General features: G+C 36.7%; 1 protein-coding gene across 5 annotated transcripts in view; it reads left to right on the plus strand.

The window, feature by feature from the left end:
• Positions 1-21679, plus strand: part of LOC145686756 (phospholipid-transporting ATPase ABCA3-like) — a 156132-nt gene that overhangs the window by 125798 nt on the left and 8655 nt on the right. For 3 of the 5 annotated variants that reach the window (XM_081760390.1, XM_081760391.1, XM_081760393.1), the window contains exons 21-23: positions 3016-3347; positions 11737-11884; positions 20121-20331. In XM_081760390.1, coding sequence (XP_081616516.1) covers positions 3016-3347; positions 11737-11884; positions 20121-20331 — 691 coding nt within the window. Of the gene's footprint in view, positions 1-3015; positions 3376-11736; positions 11885-20120; positions 20332-21679 lie in introns of those variants that run through there. The other 2 variants (XM_081760394.1, XM_081760395.1) reach the window with 2 other exon arrangements.

The following is a 21679-nucleotide window of genomic DNA, read 5'->3' on the forward strand; positions in this document are numbered from 1 at the left end:
GAACCTTAACAGAGACACACGATTCCAACTGACGAGGGAACCTATCCAAGTGCAACTCTGACTTCGAGTCGAGACTATGGCCGTTGGATACCTTGACCCAAAAGAACTTAACACGAAAAGGGATACATCCTCGATCGCAAATGCTGCGGAGATATAAGCGTGAAAAGTTAGAAATTGAGCTTCATACTATACATTACAAAGTCGGATTCCGGGTCAGATTTTTCGGGAACGGTCGGGTAAGGAAACTCAGCGAATACATATCAAATTAGTGTGGAAGCCCAGCATCTTTTGAATGAAAATTTGTGTCCCCGGGTCACTCGCATGGTCCCAGGCGGGGTCCAACTAAAAATTTGCAAATGGAACCTGGGGTCAAGTAGCATATTATATGAAAGCTATTGTTAAATAAAAAAAAGATAGAACAAATCTCAACTCTCTACGATAACCCTGTGCAAACGGGCAACTGGTCAAAATGTCAATACAACCTACATCAGAAAATCTATGATCAAGCTTCTAAATCCGTTAAGTTGTGACAATAACAAAACAGAAAAACACGTTTAAAAGTGCAAGGTATTGAAGTAAAGCAAATTGCTGCAGAGTCTCTCTCTCTCAAAAGCATCCTCCGATATATTTTATTTCTGCACCATTATTCCAGTTTTCTCCAACCCTCCGATAGAAATTTCCCTATGCAATCTGTGAATCTGGGGTCCCGATGCGGGAAGCATATACCGTTGCCTTCTGACCTTCTCACCCTCCACGACGGTTGCGATTGACAATGTATCCTTTCTCTACTACGACACGAAATCCAATGGTCATGGTCATCCTATGGTCCATTGGTCATTCGAAATCACACTTATACTTGGATAAGGTCCGTTGTGCAACTGTGTGAGAGGCTGCAGCAATTTGCTTTACTTCAGTACCTTGCACTTTAAAACGTGTTTTTCTGTTTTGTTATTGTCGCAACGTAACGGATTTAGAAGCTTGATCATAGATTTTCTGATGTAGGTTGTATTGACATTTTGACCAGTTGCCCGTTTGCACAGGGTTATCGTAGAGAGTTGAGATTTGTTCTATCTCTTTTTTTTATTTAACAATAGCTTTCATACAATATGCTACTTGACCCCAGGTTCCATTTGCAAATTTTTAGTTGGACCCCGCCTGGGACCATGCGAGTGACCCGGGGACACAAATTTTTCATTCAAAAGGTGCTGGGCTTCCCACACTAATTTGATATGTATTCGCTGAGTTTCCTTACCCGACCGTTCCCGAAAAATCTGACCCGGAATCCGACTTTGTAATGTATAGTATGAAGCTCAATTTCTAACTTTTCACGCTTATATCTCCGCAGCATTTGCGATCGAGGATGTATCCCTTTTCGTGTTAAGTTCTTTTGGGTCAAGGTATCCAACGGCCATAGTCTCGACTCGAAGTCAGAGTTGCACTTGGATAGGTTCCCTCGTGAGTCAAACATGGACACCAATCATATCTCGCCATTTCAAGCTCCAATCAGAAGCCGCCATTTCAACCACCAATCAGAAGAGCCCAATCACACAAATATATATATATATATATATGAAGTATATATTCCATGCACTCTATTGCTCTATCATATTTGCCTATAGATGAAGACAATATCAGTCCTCGAAACGTTGCAAGATACAACAGCTTTTCAGGTAAATTTGATTGATATTCTGCATATCTCATTGCTCTCGTATTACAAAATATTACTATATCAGAAAAAGTGATTTTGAACAGCATAGCATATTCAAAGACACACTGAATAGAAAGAAGGATTATTCTTGTTTAAACATAGTTGTAATGATTAAAACAAATCAACTGTCAAACGAACCTGCAGTACATTATTTTTTTTTGTGTGTTAATCCCTCATGATAAATATCGGTTACAATAAATAAGACATGAAAAATCTGTATTGACCACTATACAGGGTGTTACAAACATTTGTACACAATATTTTGGGAATAGATTTCTGACATCAAAATAAGAAGAAAAAGAAAAAGTCATATGAATTTGTGGTCGGAAGTGCATTGTTTCATAGTTACAGGGTGCCGAAAACGTGAAGAAATGAACTTCAAAGGTCCATAGTTCTTCTACTATAGAACCGATCCTAATCGGGTCAAAACATCACCAAGGAACTAACATGCAACCAAGATCATTTCAGAGTGTGGGAGATTTGTCCGATTGTGTGGGGGTTTTTGTCCATTTGTGTGGCAGTTGTGACAATTTCTGCATGTGGGAGTTTTGTCCATTTATGTGGGGATTGTGACCGTTGCTATGTGTGGAAGTTTTGTCCCTTTTGTGTGGGAGTTATGACCGTTGGAGGTTATGACCGATTACCAGTGTGGGGGTTTTGGCTGTGGGAGTTATGACCGTTCGTGCAGTTGGAAGATTTATCCGTTTGTGTGGGGTGTTATGACCGTTTGTGTGGGCGTTTTGACATTTCTTGAGTGTGGGGGTTTTGACTGTGGGAGTTTTGACCTGTTCCCCTCAGAACCTCCGGTACTTGCACAATCATTTTTAGAGGCTATTTGGGAGCGCTTGATCATTTTCCACCTACCTCTCTGAAAATTGATGTGCAAGTACTGGAGCATTCTTAAACATGGATATTTGCATAGTTCACATACCAGTTTCTCGGTGGTGTCTTGACCTGACTACGATAGGTCCCAGAGTAGTGGAGCTATGAACCTTTAAAGTTCGTTTATTTAACGTTTTCGAGACACCCTATAACTTCAAACCAACCACGTTTGAGCATAAGTTCATAACGAACTTGTTATCTTATTTTGATGTGATGAATCTGTCCCCAAAATATTGTGACGCATTTATAAAACACTCTGTATATGCACAAATCATTGCAAATATGCATTATGTATTGCATGTATATTAACATTTCAACTGAGTTATCCTAAGTTTTTTTTCTTAGAATGTCATTTATATAAACATTTTAAGTCTAATGATAATACTATTCATGTCTGATAGATCAAATGCTATCTTTGTGCTTAGGTAGAAATTCAGACGAATATATTGATCACCTGTTGGTGTACAACTTGAAGAAGAACTATGGGAAGTACTCTGCCGTTCAAGGTGTGTCCTTTGGAGTACAGTATGGTGAATGCTTTGGCCTTCTAGGAGCAAATGGCGCTGGCAAAACAACTACATTGCGAATGATTGCAGGAGATGAAATACCTACTAAAGGAAATATCTATAGTGGGAAATATAGTTTGCAAATGGGTGATTTGAAAGTGATCAGCGTAGGTGTTACTTCTACAGCATACGAGTACACGGTGACCTTCGAGGTTAACACCAGCTGCTCTCATTGTGGGAGAAATCTTGCAGTACGTCTGATATAGGCCTATCGATATGGTAACTCTACAAGTAGTTAAAATATTTAGAACCTATGGGACTTCTTGTGGATTTTGTATTAGTTACGTATTTCAAAATAGTACATAAACGATGATACCAAACTGAGTTCTAAGTGGTCTAATCCTTTGAAAATTCCTAACAAAATAGGATATATTGTATAAGACGTTCCGGGGACGAATTGACAAATTTCGCATACGCGTTAAGGACCTCAATAAAAAAATATACAAGGTATTACAAAAATGTGTCACAAATTCTTCACATCAAAATAAGAAAAAAGTTCATATAGACCTGTGCTTGAAAGTGGATAGTTTTGGAGTTATAGAGTGCCGAAAACGTGAAACAAGTGAAATTTAAAAGTTCATTTAAAAGCTCCAGTACTATGGAACCTATCGTAGTCCAGTCAAGGCATCACTGAGAAACTGGTATGTGAACTACCCGAATATCCATGTTTAAGAATACTTGCCCACCAATTTTTTAGAGAGGTAGATGGAGAGTGATTAGTACTCCCAAACAACCTCTCTAAAAATAATTGTGTAAGTACCAGAGGTTCTGAAAGATGGATATTTGGGTAATTCACATACTAGTTTCTCAGTGATATCTTGACCCGACTACGATCGGTCCTATAATAGTAGAACTATGGACCTTTAAAGTTCATTTTTTTCATGTTTTCGGCATCCTATAAGTACGAAACTATGCACTTTCGACCATACGTCCTAAAGAACCTTTTTTTTCTTAATTTGATGTAAGAAATCTATTCTCAAAATATTGTAATAATTTTTGTAATACCCTATATATATATGTACAGGGTGTTAATGAAACTATACTGACGGACTGTGAGAGGTGATTCCTCACGTAAAAATAAGACAAAAAGTTCATATGGACAAAATAGGGCCTGTTGAAATTTATCTTTTTTTTTTTTTTCGATTTTGGACATACCTAGCTCTGAAAATATGTACTTTTTGCCATAGGTCCATATGAACTTTTTCTCTTATTTTGATGCTAGAAATCACCTCTTACAGTTTGTCGGTACAGTTCATTAACACCGTGTATATATATGGGGAGTTGGTATGAGTGTGTGTGAAACTTTGGTCGGAAACGCTTAATTACGAACGTGAGATCAATTTAAGGTAATTAGTGGAATTGGTCGTAGGATGGCTACACTGAATAGAACAACCAACAAACTTCACATACGTGTTCAGGATCTTACTACAAGAAAAAAGTATATCGGCAAGTTTGAACGGAATCGTTTAATTACGGAGCTATTCTACGGCCTATTCGACTAATTACGTTAAAGTGGCCCCTTGTTCATTAACCAAAATCGCAGATAAACTTTTCTCCTTGTATTGAAATTCCGAAAATGCGTGCGAAGTTTGTCGGTTTATTCTCGGAACACCCTGTATATTAACGGATAACTTACCTGATAATTCTCAGAATAAAAGCCACAAAATTTTCGTCTGTTCCTCTGAAGACATCTTCAGAGGAAGACGTTCATCATCATCATAAGTATCCTGCCATTATTGGCAGGTCACTTGCTGCAGCCGAGAAGCTTCCATGCTCCACACTCTTCCGCTAACCTCGTATTCGCGTACGATTTTTCTATTTTGATATCGTTCATTGTAGTCTCCGTCTCCTCCTCCTTCTCTTTCCTGCCATCATACCCTCTAGCACGATCCTCATGATATAGTTTCTTCTTATCCGATGTCCGAACCAGTTTCTCTTCCTTTTCTTAATAATATCTAAAATTGTTCTTTTCTCCCCCACCATTTCTAACACCTTCTAATTTATTTTCTGCTCGACCCAGCTAATTCTTTCCATTGTCCTCCACACCCACATTTCGAAAGCTCCCAGTAGTTTTCATCATTTTTGCGTAATATCCTTGTTTCTGACCCATAAAGTACAATACTCCACACGAAGCATTTTTACGAGTCTTTTTCTCAACTCTTTGTTCAAAGCACCACAAAATAGTATTTTGTTCCTCCCAAAGGCTCCTTTCGCCATTCCTATCCTTGCTTTTAGTTCACGTTCACATTTCATATCATTACTAATAGTACTACCCAGGTATCGAAAGCTAGTCACCTGTTCTATTTTCTCCCATCCTACTTTTATCTTTGATACCGACTCCCTTCATTCCAACCACGGGAGTCTCTGGCGGGGTGGTGGACGAGGGGGACGCGTCCTCCCCCAATATTTTGAAGTACAAAATATTCAATATTTTATTCTAATTTAATATATTTATTAACCACAGAATATCATATAAATAATAATTATTACATTTATTTGGAATATAATATTCAGGCTGTGAAACGATTGTAATTGAGTTCTTGATATACCTTAGGGGGTCCGTGAAGGTAAGCAGAAAGATAACAAATGGAATCGAAGTTAATAAACAGGTTGAGCTAGGTAGTACTATTTAAATCACTTTCTTTGATGTCTCCCCCCAAATTTTACATGCCAGAGACGCCAGTGATTCCAACCACCATGGCTTTTGTCTTCCTAACGTTTATTTTCATCCCATATTCTTCTCAGCCCTTCCTCAAATTTTCTAACATGTTATGGATTTTAGAAGAAGACGTTAGTTTAGGTTTAAGATGGCAAGGAACATAGCATACAGTGTATGTATCAAGATCTTAAAATAGGTACATTTAACAGAAAGGCTTGTTTTCAACAACTTTTAAATAAAAACTACAAATCGGAGTTAAATACTGACATTGACAATCGGGATAAAAACTAGAATCATGTCACTGATTAATTCATTTAAAAATGTCCAAATATGTGACAACTATAAATCCATAAATCTCATTATGCTGAAGTTGATATGGGTGAGTGTGAAATCTCATACGTAGTGTCAGAGAAAATCGAGAGGACTAATGTCCTAAACCTAAAAATTGATTTTTTACTGGAACCACGCCACGTATTAAGTTAAAACTGATACTAAAGTATAGCCTTATCAAGGTTTTCATGTGGCACTAACAAGACGATAGTGCGAGGGTCATTCAGAAAGTAATGTCTCCAAGGTGATACCTTTATTTGTGTTGGACAGATAGCACGGATACAGGTATCAGTGCAAAGCTTGCAATGTCAGGTACAAATGGTGGTATCATTTTCCAACATAGTTCTCATTACGGGCAACACACTTACGCCAACGCGAAACAAGGTCTTTCATGCCGTCGGCGAAAAGTGTCGGATTGCCGAACTCGTGCTTCCACCTCCGCATCACAACTGGTAGGATGAGGTAAAATGTCAACAAAACTTTGCCAGCAGATGGGACAACTTTGAATTTTTTTGGCGGAGGAGAGGACGTGTGGCGGTACTCCGGGTTATAATAGTGTATTCACGAGTCCTCGCCGGCGATGAATGTTCCTGGACGCACAACCTTCCGTAGTCAGAAATTAAATGACAGCCCACTGTTTCAACCGGACGTCGCTACTGGATGCCATGTGTTGCTCAATTACTATGAAACGAGAAGAGATAGGAAGGTAAAACAAGTGACATTGTATAGCTTAAACATCAATGCATTAATGATAAACAGTTCAGAATGTTTGCAGTAATATTGGCCTAGTAGTGGGCTTGGAGGCATTACTTTCAGAATCACCCACGTACATAGTGTGGTTAGCGAGGTATAGGTCGTCCAAAGTTGATATATATATCGGGTGTTGCAAAATAAGTGTTACAACTCTTGGGAGGTGAATCCTGCCACTGAGACAAGAAAAAAAGTTCTCTTGAACTTTCGGGTATCTGACATAGTTTCAGATCTACAAGGTGCCGAAAGCGTGGGAAAATGACTTTCGGACGCCAATAGTTCGGAAACTATCCAACGTAAAGAGGGCGGGTAAAAAATTCACTGAAGAGGTCATACCTGCTCTATTGAATTTTGCATGTTTCATAATCCTACCATGCACGCGCAAGGGATTCCCCAAAGGAACGTAGGGAGTCCCGAATAATCTGCTAAATGAAAGTTGGTTTAAATGGATATGAATTGATGGGGTTTCTACCAGGTAATAATAATTCGTTTGTATTAAGTCGATATCTGGAACAAATACAAAATGGCGGAAACTTTCATGTCCGTTGTGTATGGTTACATAATCGCCAGGTACGGATGATGGCCAACAGTGAAGTTCTGAGTATTAAGTGTAGCGAATTTGTACTCAAGAAAGACATCTGGAGTGTCGGTAGAGCACAACAGATGATGCAGGGTGATTCACATGTGTGGAACACGTAACGAAAAATGCCCAGAAATGCACTCATACTCAGTAAACGTGAGGTCAAAGCGTCGGAAATGTAAGGATTAGCATCAAGAACATGAAAACCAATTCACCAATAAGATTCCCTCAAACCGACGCAATATGATGTACACGGTTGCATACCAATAAGGATGCAACAACTGAGGCGAAGTTGAAATTGTGCAAAGGGACTCACTAAGAAACTGGGTAAACTAAATGAATGTCTCTAGTGGGATCGCATGATTGATATTGAAATGTGGCCAATGTGTGTGTTGATATCGACATGTAGCTAATCGACAAATGCCAACATGTCCCACTACTGCTGGGACACCGTCTCACATGCGAAAACTAGGAAAATAATGTTGTACATTCTCCTATTACATCTGGTGCACTTTTTAGTAGAACGTAACTAGAACACGATTGTATCAATGTCCCACTTTGTTTGGAACATTGTCCCACAATCGACACATATGCAAAGAAATCTCTTAATCCATGGTTCAAATTGTGATAGAGCGTGAAAATAACAAACTTGTATCATGTCTCACGTCTTCTGGGACATATGACGTACTTGATATCAAAATACCTCCAGAAATATGTATTTCTGTTGCCTAATTATGCCTAAGGTTGCCTAATTATGAATTTGACATTAACACGTCATAATAGGCAGTGTACGAGTAATATAGCTGAACGAAGAAGTGTGTGGTAATTAGTTGTTGTAATTTCACAGATCGAGCAACGCGCAAAACATCAAGTTCATGTGCAAATTGGGGAAAATCTGCTTCAGAGACTTTGATATCCTTGAAAACATTTTAGCACGATCGGATGTTCGGCTCTTCCCTAAGCTAAAAACGGACGTTCGGAAGATACGAAAAGAAGGAATTTCATCACTGTTTCCAACAATCTCAGGAGTGGTAGCATAGGCGCCGACTTGAAGAAAATATCGGGGGGGGGGGGGGACAATGAATAAAAAATAATCATATTCAACCGTTTTCTACCAACTGCTTGATAAAGGCTGCCTTCCTCCCAGATCTCGGTCCGCTGCATCCGCTCCGCTGCGAAATTCATAAACTAAGTCAAATTTGTCTAAAGGCATTAAAACAAATTCAAGTTCAAATCCTGGGAACTTCGCTGCACCACATTGATCTCCACTTGTCATATCAGTGTTGCCATAGTGTTGGTTGAAACTTAAGTGCTCTATTAAACACCGTTTTGAAAACGGTGCTTTCTATCGAATAAGAGGACTGTTCCTAATATTGAATTAAAGGCAAGACGAAATTTACAACAGAAATTCTTGCTCCTCTTTGTTAATTCTTCCTCAAATGAATTATATTGGGGGGTGCGGGCGAGGACTCCACCTTTAAATATTGGGGGGGCCAAAAGTGCCCTCTCCCCAACCTCGGCGTCTATGAGCGGTAGAATAAATGTGTGTGTCTGTGTGTTTCGAAGGTGCCAACATTTGAAAGTGATTAAGTAAATGTGTGGTAATAAAGAGCTACAACAGAATTCCAGAATCTTTTTGACTGCCCCTCGTATTTCAAATTAAATGTAAAATGAAGATATATACGACACTTGCCATGCAATGTTGCAAACTAAGGACCCTACAGTATCACAAACATTGAAAAGGAGCCAAATTTTTTAACGGTTCTACAACAGTAATAACGCAAGTGATATGGAGAGGGTAATGCATATTCAAAGTACCTTTATGTCGAATACTACGGTCATCACATGACGTATATCGAACAATTAAAAACAAAGTTACAAAGAACTTAATTTTTTTTACCTTTTTTTTCAAAATGACTTTATTTTGAAAAAAGTGTTTAGATAAGTATCACATTAAATTACGTAGTCTACGTGTTTTCAATAAAGATAAAAATCGTAAGATTGTTTACAGCAATTTGATATCTCAAATAATTCGAAAGATATTTTTAAAAATGTAAATTTTGATATGTTGCATAAAATGGCGTATTTGTGGAAACTTTTTCAAACAATTTTGGTTTTACTTTGCTTCTATATCATTATAACAACAACACTTTTTTGGTAAGTATAATTACGGAGCTCATAGTAAGTCACAGTTTTTAAAACTAAAAGTTCCTTTTTTTTTTTATCAAGTTAGTCACTAAAAGTTACTTTTCCTTCAAATTTGTCACTAAAAGTTACTTTTCTTGTTGGTAAAGTCATTTTTTCGTGTGATTTGTGTTTTGCATTGGTAGTTTTCTAAGAAAAATTCTATAAAAATAAATGGAAAAAGCAGAAACTTGTTAATGAAAACTTCAGTACTTGCTGTCACATGTGAACCAAGCCAGCTTTATTCTCACTTCAGCCTTTTATTCTTTCTAAAGCACAGTGGGTAGTTGGTGGGTGCTTAAGCTTTCAAGGTGGGTTTGAGAGCCCTTCTGTATTATTATTATTATTATTATTATTATTATTATTATTATTATTATTATTATTATTATTATTATTATTATTATTATTATTATTATTATTACACTAATAATTATCAGTTTTCACTTTATTGGAAAAATGAAAATTAAATAGAGAGATGTGAAAAGCAACATTTGTTTGTGATATATTCATTGTATCTTGTCGTATAGTTTCTCTCCTTTAAGATGTACGAACATGATCAGTAGTAACGTAATATGTAATATTATGTTTCTGTAGTGTAATGTTTATACAAAATACTGTGGAAGAAAATAATAAAAAAATGAACACAAGGAAACAATGTTAGCAAATAAATGAAAGTTTATATATACACTCTATAGGTTGTACACTGTACGTGATCACAGGATCTTATACCTATGAACAGAATATCCCCCGCCAAGTGAACTTTGTGGTGGACAAACATCGTGTGCGTGGGTTTTCTCAGGGTTCTCCCGTTTCCTCCCACTTTCTTCATTCCACCATTTCATTCATTACTCATCATCACTGTCTCCTTTAGCCTAACCGGCATAACCGTGGGACGTAAAACTTAAATATTTCATTTTATGGACACAATACACAAGGTGAAGTACATGTCATTAGATGTGTATTCCCCTTCAGGTGCAATGCAAACCTGTACTAGTGGCCGCGATGGCTCAGTGATAGAGCGTTCAGCTGTGGTGCTTGGGGTCCCGGGTTCGATCTCAGCCCCCGCCAAGTGAACTTTCTGATGGGCAAACACCGTGCTCGTGGCTTTTCTCGGGGTTCTCCCACTTTCTTCATTCTACCATTTCATTCATTACTCATCATCACCGTCTCCTTTAGCCTAACCGGCATAATCGTGGGACGTAAAACTTAAAGATTTCATTTCATTTTACAAACCTGTTCTTCCGCATGAAGATAACCATAGAGGAGCTGGGTGTAAACCTGGGAAATGCGTTCCATATTTCTTCCAACTGTTGACGCAATGGCTCAGGATTTGCCACTGGAATTGTAGACCAGGCTAGAGGTCGTTGGATCGTATAGTATATATGCTCAATGGAGGGACAGAGGCAATCACAAGCCGCGGAAATTGATGGATAGTGCCCTTGGTGATACGAGTTGTATGTGATTTGGCATTGTTATACTCGAAGACCACATATCTTTGATGATGTATCATGTTCAGGATATTGGCTACATGGGCGAATATTCCTTGTATTAGCACCAAAAGCTAACAGGGTTTCAATGTTGTTGTTCTCCACGCTGTGGTGTCTCGTATTGGTCATTGTGTCGCTGCCTTCTTCACTGTTAAGTTAAAAGATACCGGTAACTCGGTCGATGTACTCACAAATGACCATATCACTAGTGTTTATAGAACCGGTTTTCATCACTAAACACAATGCTGTGATATTCATCTCCCCAAATATTTTTTTTTCGAAACACCAGTGTATGCAAGCTGCATTGTAGTAAGACCTAAAGGGAAGTTTGGCGAGTGGCACCTGTTATGATACCACTGTGCTTAGCAAACAAATGATGATGGTCCTTCTGACCATCTATTGATTGTGATATACATCCGTTATCAGAAAAAGAAATCCCAGTTACTTTAGCGTCAGATGCACACAAAATGATAACATTCATAATTAGTATTAATAGAATTAATTTATATATCTATAATTTAATTTAATTTTTCGAACTTTTCATAATCCATAAATCCTCTGTTTTATATGTTTTATATATATTTTTTTAGTATTTCTCTGGCATGAGCTACGTTCCCCAGACTAATACACTGATAGAAGATTTAAGCGGAAGAGCTATGCTTAATTTGTTTGCTCGTTTGAGAGGAATTCCTAGTAACAACCGGAAAATAATCGTAGATCAGTGGATCGAATTAATGGGTAAGGATTCTGTAATTTTTTTGATTGCCTCAAATGGAACACTAAATATATACTTACTTACGTATATAGATTACAGTGTAGCGTCTCTTTCAGCACCGAATCATAGTAATGTCCAAATTTCGAGGTTCTTCCACCGAGAATCGAAATTGGGAGCCCGTGCTCAAAAGGCGCGTACACTAATCACTAGACAAGCCGGAAGGGCACAAAAAATAGTTTGTAAGCTTGTCTCTATATAGAAAAAAACATAAATTTGAAGTAGCTACATATCACATAAATATGTGTAATACACATAATAATTTATTTTACAAAGTAAATTATTTGAATAATTACTAGGCGCGTTCGGAAAGTAACCTCCGATTGGTCACTATGCGTGCAGTGGTAGGGGTAGCGCTACCATTTTTTTGCACAGACGTGCGCGATAGGTCAGTCTTAATCCATCCGTGGTAGAGTGAATGTTGTCTAATCACTAGTTCCAGTTTTGTAGCGTCTCAAAATGTGTTCTGTAATAGAAAACCCCGCCAAGTGCGTGGTACGAGTTGTTATACGGTTTCTTACGGTAAAACAATATTCGGCAGCAAATATTCATCGGGAACTTTGTGCCATGTATGGAGCAAATATGATGAGGGAGGGAGTTGTTCGTTAATGTGTTCGTTCATTTAAAAGTGGATGAACAAACATTCATGACAAAGAGAGGAGTGGCAGGCCATCAGTGGTCACTGATGAACTCGTTGAGAAAATTGAAGGAAAACTTCGTGCAAATCAACGTTTCACAATCTCGGAGCTTTCCGATGAATTTCCACAAAGTTCCAGGACTGTGTTGTATGATCTCAGCGCTTTGGTGATGATGAGCTGAAAGATGTGGTCACAGGCTGGCTCAAGGCACAGGCGGCAGATTGTTACCCTGATGCAATTTCTAACCTAGTGCAGAGATATGATAAGTGCTTGAATGTTTATGGAAACTATGTTGAAAAATAGAGCAAAGTAGTAGTTTTCAGATGTATATAATAAATTCTTCTTATTTACTTTGATGTTTCTCTTTTAACCAATCGAAGGTTACTTTCCGAACGACCCTCGTACTTTTGTGTTTGTAGGTATTATTTGTGTGTATTGTCTGTCACATAACAAATGCTTGTTTTCTGCGGGATAGTATCTCTTGCCCCTTGAAGCGATGGAAGATATGAGAAAATCAGTTCGCTTAATGTAATTGACCTTAAAAACTTTTAAACCTCTGGATCCTGGCAAAACAATAAAATACATTTCGTTTGCAAACGCAATTTACATAACAAATAACACGAATAGCGGGACAAGCACGGAAAACAGAGGAACTGTTATATGGTAAGACGACAGAAACAAAAATCACAAGCTGAATGTTTAAATGTATAGCAAGAAAACACTGAGTATGTGACGTAGTAGGTAACGTTCTAACCTACCAATCAGCCGATCCATGTTCGAACCTTCGTCAAGTGCACTTTTTTTTCTTTTCGTCGAAGGAACAGCCATTACTTGTAGTATTTACTTTTCGCCAAAGGAATAGTCATTACTTGTAGTATTTACCTTTTTCTTTTCGCCGAAGAAGCAGCCTCACTTGTAGTATTAGAGTTTTATATATGGTTTCATTCTCTCTAAAGTAATAATTTAAGGCTGAAAGTATGATTCTAACTAAGTAGATGAAAAGTAACGGTGTTCTAGATTTATTTCCATTAATAAAATATAAAGATAAATTTACATCAAACTAAAAATACAAGTAATTGAAATGAAAGTAGCAAGTTGGTGAGTCGCCACAGGGCAGAAGAGCAAAGCAATATAACCTGAGGCGCTTTCAACTGCCTGTCTTATCTCTGTCTTAACTGTAAACTGAACACACTTTTTTTAAAAAACGCAATAGTATCAATGAAATTCTGGTGTGTGTGAACGTAAAGAGAAGAGGAAAGAAACAATATTAGTGTATTTTTATTATTAGATGTTTCAGTATGTTGAAAAAAGAAAACATGTTCACTATTTAATGAGAACATGATTAATAAAATAGTGTTCATTCCGAGTGGAAAGACAATATGTATTCTGGAAGGTCCTATTCTGTTTGGGAATACTTATGCGAGAATGAAAAGAATGTAACATTTATGAAATAAACCCTATCAAGAGATTGATTACTGATGGGAGTTCATTTAGTTTAGGATTTCATGATAAGTTGTAGAACTGTCTCATATAGTCTCGGTACTGCAAGGGATGTTACACTGCCAAGGAACCAAATGATCAGTCTTAGAACTATCAGTTTGAGGAAAGATGATTGGTCTGTGAACTGTGAAAGATCTCTTTCAATCTACAAGCCATGCATAGAACAATTTCAACGTAACTCAAAATAGATTAAAGTCACAAATGTGCGTATAAAAGTTGATCGCTCGCTGAACTATTGTGACCCATAATTAACGGGCTCAAAAGATCCGTAAATATATTCTAAAAATCAAAAATGAATACACGATTCTTTTAAAAATATAGGCTGGAGCAATCTTTAGAGGTCAGACATGAACTATTGAAATGCTCATTTTTCGAACGAGAAGATTAAGTTTATGGAAATATTATCTGAAAAATATGCGAACCTCTTCCCCAATAGAACAGCATATCAATCGAAGTGAAATAAAAAAAATCCAAGTGAATCCAGGTGCTAACTATATTTTAGATTTATTTTAAACAACTAAAATGCTTGCTCACTTTGGCCAGTTTATGAACACAAAATGTGAAATTAAGATATTGTAGCAGTTGCCTTGCTTTTTTGCTAGACTTGGAATTTCCGAAAATGATGGACCACGTGGTCATAGATTTATAAGGAGGAGTTTAAATGTCGAGCTTCATATTCATATGATGAGACATTCGTCAGAAAGTCTCTTTTTGGAGTATATTTTTAATACTCCTTTCCTCGCTTTAGAACATGTATTGTATGAAAGTAACGTGAGAAAAGCCCGGCCAGAGTTAAATAACAAAGGGAAAACATACTTTGGTAAAAGAACTTCAGGGCCATCCTTCGCGAGGAAGTAGTGCACATTTAAAGCGTTAATATTACAAACTGGAGGAGCGCAATAGCCAGAAATAGTGAGGGAGAAGCGTCTTAAAGATTCCAACTCACCGCATGTGTAACACGACGCGTATAGTTACCAAGTGACGGTGTGGCAGAGTTAGGAGGATCCACGACTTCCACGCAAAGGGTCCTGTTTTTTATTCCTGCTCGAGTCATTTTTTGTCTTTTGCTTTAACCAATAAAATAGCCATTTGTAACTACAACTAAAATATTAATTTATCATATGTTTATAATACATAAAACAATAGAAATGTTCAAATCAGTTCTAAAAATTTTGAATATTCCATGTTAACTAGCAATAAAATGTAACCTATTCCGCGTTGTATATTGATGCCGTGGGTTATATTATGATTAGCACAGACGTGTAAAAACATTCTTGACACTTTGTGTCTATATCTGTGAACAGTGTGCGAATTGACCGAACTTTTGCAAGGGGGATCGATTGTGCCTCAGACGCCAATAGCATGGCAAACTATGACAGTTGTAGCCAGGAGCGTCATTTAGGGAGAGCAGGAGGGGACAATTGCCCCTCAAGAGTTTAAGGAATAAATATATTTTAATCGATTGTCTACTAATATACTAGTACAAAACGTCAAAGTATTATGTCGGTGGCACTCTTGCCCCCCTCAAGCGAAGTCTAAAATGACGCCGTTGGTTATAGCATGCATCCAGTATTACCAAAGAGAATTTCTCCCTCATCCCCCTTGTAATTCGCACACTATCCACAGATATAGACACGAAGCGTCAACAACATCTTTTACACAACGACTGTAATAACCATAATATAAATCGTGATATCAATATAATAAACGGAATAGGTTTCATTTCATTACTAGTCAACATGGAACGTTGGAAGATTTTACAACTGATTTGAACATTTCAATTATTTTATGCATTATAAGCATATGGTGAATTAATATTTTATGGCTACGTTATTGGTTAAAGCAAAAAACAAAAAAATATGTTGACTCGAGCGTGAATCCAATCCGGGACCCTTTGCACGGGGGTCGTAGATATTCCTAACTCTCCCACGCTGGCACTTGATAACTTTACGCGTCGTATCATGTGTGCGCGAGTCGGAATCTTTAAGATGCTTTTTCTCCACTATTTCTTGCTATTGTGGTCTCCCAATTTGTAATATTAACACTTTGAACGTGCATTACTACCTCGCGAAGGATGGCCTCAAAGTTAATTTACCAAAGTCTGCGTTCCCCTTGTAAGTAATGGTCACCTGGTGCCGCTGGCGAACTTGGACACTGTTTTCTTCATTCCACCATTTCATTCATTACTCATCATCACCGTCTCCTTTAGCCTAACCGGCATAAACGTGGGACGTAAAACTCAAAGATTTCATTTCATTTCATTACATTGGACACTTTAAAGAATGATCAACTATTCCTGAATGAAAAATTCAGGTTTAAATACACATGAAGAGAAGTGATGTTGATTGAAGTGAAGTTTAGTAATGAAACTCAATAAGAAACAAATCTTAATGTAGTTGCAATCAGTCAGCACCAATTGAGAGCGCAACTAAACACTTCAGACACGCGTAAGAAATAGTCGATCCGTTGGTATTAAATAATCTGTTAATCATCCTTACCTCTAAACCTTATAAAAAGTTACTTTCTTTTCGTTTGCACGCGTCACATTCTATTTTTCAGTGACTTCCAATCTAAACTTAAATCTGCTATTACTTGTTTCCTCGTGTTCACTACCACCTGAAATGTTATATTTAGGCATAGTTGACCATCCTGCTCTAAATTGTATCGAAGTTTTGTCAAGTTTCCAGTGAACGTCAGCTAACCATTTTCCTCCAAATACTAAATGTATTCAAATATTCATTTCAAACGGTTCATTCTATTTCCCAAGATGATTGGACAGACAATCATGATGACACTTTTTCATATTGACCGCGTATTTAGAACTTGGCCCCTTCCCCCTCAAAATCGGATTTTTAAGGACAATGGAAGATGGGCTCACATATTTTAAAATAAGGTGTTTATGTCCATCTCTTCCTCTTATGATATATGAATTATAGCAACCCGACTGTACCAAATGCTAAATACAGTATATTAAAAAAATAATTTCAAGTGCTTTATCCGTTTTGGTGTGATGACAAAACAAAACCTCGATGATATCATTCTTAAATATTGAGCAAAAATGATACAAATTGCCCCTATTCTCCACTTAATACCGAAATTTCTGAACACGGTCGGACACGTGCACACTAGTTTTAAATAAGGTTTTCATATATAAGTTTCATCTCACAAACGTTAGATATTCTATTTTTGGATAAGTTTTTAACTCTCTCTCTCTCCTCTGTTTGGATACGCAATTTAATAAAAACCCAGTCCGAGGAAGGTGTTAACTATATTAATAAAATTCATTTCAAATGGTTCAACCATTTTTCGTTATGATAGATAACGTTTTTTTTTCATTTATATACTATGTAGATATAGATTAACAGTACTGTTACTGTTTTCTTATTTATTTATTTAAGTTATTTATTGATATAAAATATTAGGCGTTGTATTCAAATGTTGAACAATACCTAGCATTTTCCATCTTATCAATAGTCAAGTAGCAAATTTTATGTGTAATATTTATATTACATTGAATTTAATGTGTCATGCTAGTAGCAGATTAAACATGAATGCTAAAATATTGTTCAGTTTCAATTCTCAAGAGATTTTCTTTCCTGTCTTTCTATTATTTTGTCAATAGTATACAAAACACTGACACCTGACTTTTGCATGTATAGTATTTAACATTTTTTCTCATACACTTTTCTCAGCGTTTATGTCCTTTAGGCTAAAGGAGTAGGATGATTAATGAAAACAAATTCTAGTTAAAGTAAAATTTTAATTGGTCTTTAACGGGAATTGAACACGAGACTACAAAAACCAAAAACGCACACCCTAGCCACTAGACCAGCAGAAAGCATATATGTTTTACTAACAGTATCATACAAATTCTCCGTGTATATGACGACGTTTCGTCGTCTCCAGGTCTGTTTCGGTCATACTGGGACACGAGTCTGACTGCTTCCAGGTCACGAAAGTCTTAACCAGTTTCATCATTGCTTCCCAATACCAGTATAATGATAAGGTAAGAACTGACTGTGGTCAGATACTTTCTTTCTAAAAACGGAGTTCGATTCTCGGCGGGAGCTCATGTGTTTCGGATAACACGTTAAGCTTTGTCCATATCTCATATAGCCTCGCTGCTTAATGGGACGCTAAAAACAAATCAACTACTACAAGTAATAACGGACATTCCTGAAAGAGCTCTGCAGACCATTTTCTTATAATAAACTTTTTTCGTACCAAACAGAACAAACATATATATGCATAATAACAAGCATTCTGTAAAACCTTCCGAAGTATTTAAACACCTGAGAAAAATGATGTAGGAACTTTCACCAAAAAATAGGTTCTAGCAAGCAAAGTAAACTATTTTTGGCATTATTCAGTTTGATCAGTTGCTACATTTGCTAAGAAATGTTGACGTTCCATGATCTTCCTGAAAAATATGCAAAGGAAAAAATACGTTTTGACCAAAAATCCGGCGTAAGATACGTTAATTTATATAAAAACACGAGCTGATTCAGTGAGCTGCTCCCTGTATTTATCACTAGTTTAGTCAGAGTTGGTAACGGCTACATTATAACAATGGGAAGTCAAACTTCTGTTGCGTTCTTAAAAATTTAAAGTTCTTAACATATTTCAGATTCTATCGAGAGTCAAATTCGTGGTGATATTTCAAGATGAAGTTTCCCTATCTATTCAAGAAACTTCTATTTCAGCATATAAAGGCAAAAATTTTTGCTAACTTCAAATTCTCTGCAGCTCATTGCAGTTTATTTTATTGCTTAATTCTATTATAGAATTGTTCATAATATTTGTCGACATTTTCAAGTATGAATGTATTATTTTTTCATTTCTTTATGTAACGAAATTTAATGCCATAGTGACATTTTGCACTATGCTCTCTATTTCGTTAAGAACTAAAGGTGAGTAATTTATATCTAAATTAAAAATAAAATTAGTTATATTCAGTTCCAGAAATAAAGATGATTTAAGCCAATGTGCTGACCACACACAAAACAACTGAAATCCATCTCCTTGACCGTAGCTAATTATGGACTACAATTGAAGAGAATTCAATTTATTTTTGAGGTGTAAATTTATTCATAGTTTTTATTAATAGTAAAATTAGAACCGTTTTACGCTTGCAAAATTTTATTTCATCTTGTTCGCTTGACAATAAATATATAAATAAATACTTGCAGAGTATCGAATCACAACTTAAACTGTAAGTATATGTTTCTTTTTACTGCAGTCCTACCTGATCAATGAAAAACTAAAAATAAAATGTAGTAGGACGAAGATTCAGACGTGGGTCGCGGGAATGGGAATCCTGCACGAATGAGCTACGGAATAAGATACACATGACATCTCTATAAATATATTTCAATAACCGTAAGTTTCACGCTGTGAAAGAACGTTGTTTTATTTTCTCTTTATTAAGTTTTACGATATTTCTATAGTGTCTTGTGTGAACTGCAAAGAGAGAGAGATTATGCAGTTATCGATTTGATTAGGGATTGAGCTCTTAAAACCTTTAAAACATTTAATTACATTGCTAGGTAGTAGCAAGAAATGTGTACCGATTTTATTCTCATAGTAAAGGGCAAAAGATACTGTACCGCGGAAAACATGCATTTTCTTATGTCATAGACAATATTCTCTATCATTTCCTAGATCTATAGAATTTTATGTAAGTTTTTTAAGTACATCTATAAAAATAGTACTATAGAAATTAGAAATTTACAATTATATTAGATGATAAAGTAAGAGTTACAAATTAACTTTGAGACCTACCAGTTCTTCGTTTAAGTGCAGTTTGCATAAGTCGGGTCTAAGTAACTCAACTTCTATAAAGTCTTGCAACAAGATGTACTAGTTTCAAATCTTTACACTATACTGAAGAAACTGATGCAAACAACCTTAATTGGAAAATAATTAGTCTACATGTTTCTGTTATTAGATCGAAAAACATGTCAAATGCTTAAATAGAAGTACTAGATTTCAGGTTTGCCCAATTAGTTTCAGATTATGTTAAGTAGAAACTTTAGCTATTTGTTGTATTTTATATGGCGTCTAGATTTGCAAGAGGTTGCTAATAAGTGGTGTGGGGACTACAGTGCTGGAATGAAGAGAAAACTGCAGTTAGCAATAAGCTTGATGGGAAATTGTAATCTGATACTGCTTGATGAGCCTACCAGTGCATTAGATCCAGTGTCGAGAGAGAAAATTTGGGATATTCTTCATCAGAAGAAGATTCAGGGAAAGTGTATAGTTATTGCTTCTAACAGGTAAAAACTTTTGAATTTAATTAATTAAGAAAGAGTCTAGATTAGTTTTATGCACCTTTTATTATGAAAAACACTAAGCATAAAACGTTTAACAAAAAGAGCGTCCGGAGATGAGGGCAGCAGTGTCCCTTATTTCTATCCCATATCTTCTAAGGAATGGCTCTGGAGAGATTTTTTGCAGGCAGTGCGTCCAACCAGAGCAGCTGGATAGATGTTCTCTGCCCAACGCAGCCAAGAGGGCAGGAGTACTCCACGGCCCAGTGCAGCTGAATAGAGTAGGTTAATTAATTAGGAATACTCCACGGTCCAGTGCAGCAGACCATGGTAAGGGTCTTGTATGGGAATAATCCACAGACCAATGGAGCCGATCAGAGTAAGGGTTTTGTATGGGAATACTCCACAGCCTAATGCTGTTTACCAGAGTAAGGATTTTGTATGGGAATACTCCACAGCCCAATGCAGCAGATCAGAGTAAGGGTTTTTTCATGTGAATACTCCACAGCCCAATGCAGCAGACCAAAGTAAGGGTTTTGTATGAGAGTACTCCACAGCCCAATGCAGCAGACCAGAACAGTGTTTTAGATAACGAGACTCCACGATCCAGTACACCTGACAAGAATGAGAGGTCAGGAATGGTCAATTTCAAAGCAGACTAACGCTGAGGTGTACAATGCTGCTGCTTTTGAGGCGTATCTTCGGGTCTTTCGTTAAATCTTAGGCAATGACGCTAGTCTAGATGGTGTATTCTTTCTTCATTGACATATAACACCAGGTAAAGTGTAGTCTGCTTTGTTGGAAGGTAATACATGACTGCCAGGCGTCACATGACTGCACATTACATTACATTTATAATATTAAGGAGGAGTTAATAAGTTTGTATGGCAGATTCAAAATTCAGCACATATAAAAATAGAGTACTGTGAATTGACTATTTCCTGATCTCGACACAGATACTCGCACTTTAAACTCGACTTAATAAATGTCACATGTCACAATCAAAGTAGTAGCAAATATTTTCACAAGTTAGTACGAGTATATATAATCCTGAAATTTGTCAAGAAGCATTCCTTGATTTTAGTTTTTATTTGTTTATGTTTATCGTCGAAAATATCAACTTCATAAACCACATAATGTAATGAAACAACCTAATGACTCCAATATAAAAATATTTCATTATTTTAAATCACAATTTTCATCTACAAAGTTAAAGATTATCGCTTCAAACGTTATCCTTTTAACTACAAGCCGATAGAAGTTTCACTCTGATAACATATGTTGCAAGAAGCCAGTAGGTAATGATTGCCTATGTATGCTTCATAACGAATGTCTATCTCTGATATATGTACGT

This window comes from Thermobia domestica, chromosome 5, assembly GCF_964235325.1.
Source record: "Thermobia domestica chromosome 5, izTheDome1.hap1.1, whole genome shotgun sequence".
Lineage (NCBI taxonomy): Eukaryota > Metazoa > Arthropoda > Insecta > Zygentoma > Lepismatidae > Thermobia > Thermobia domestica.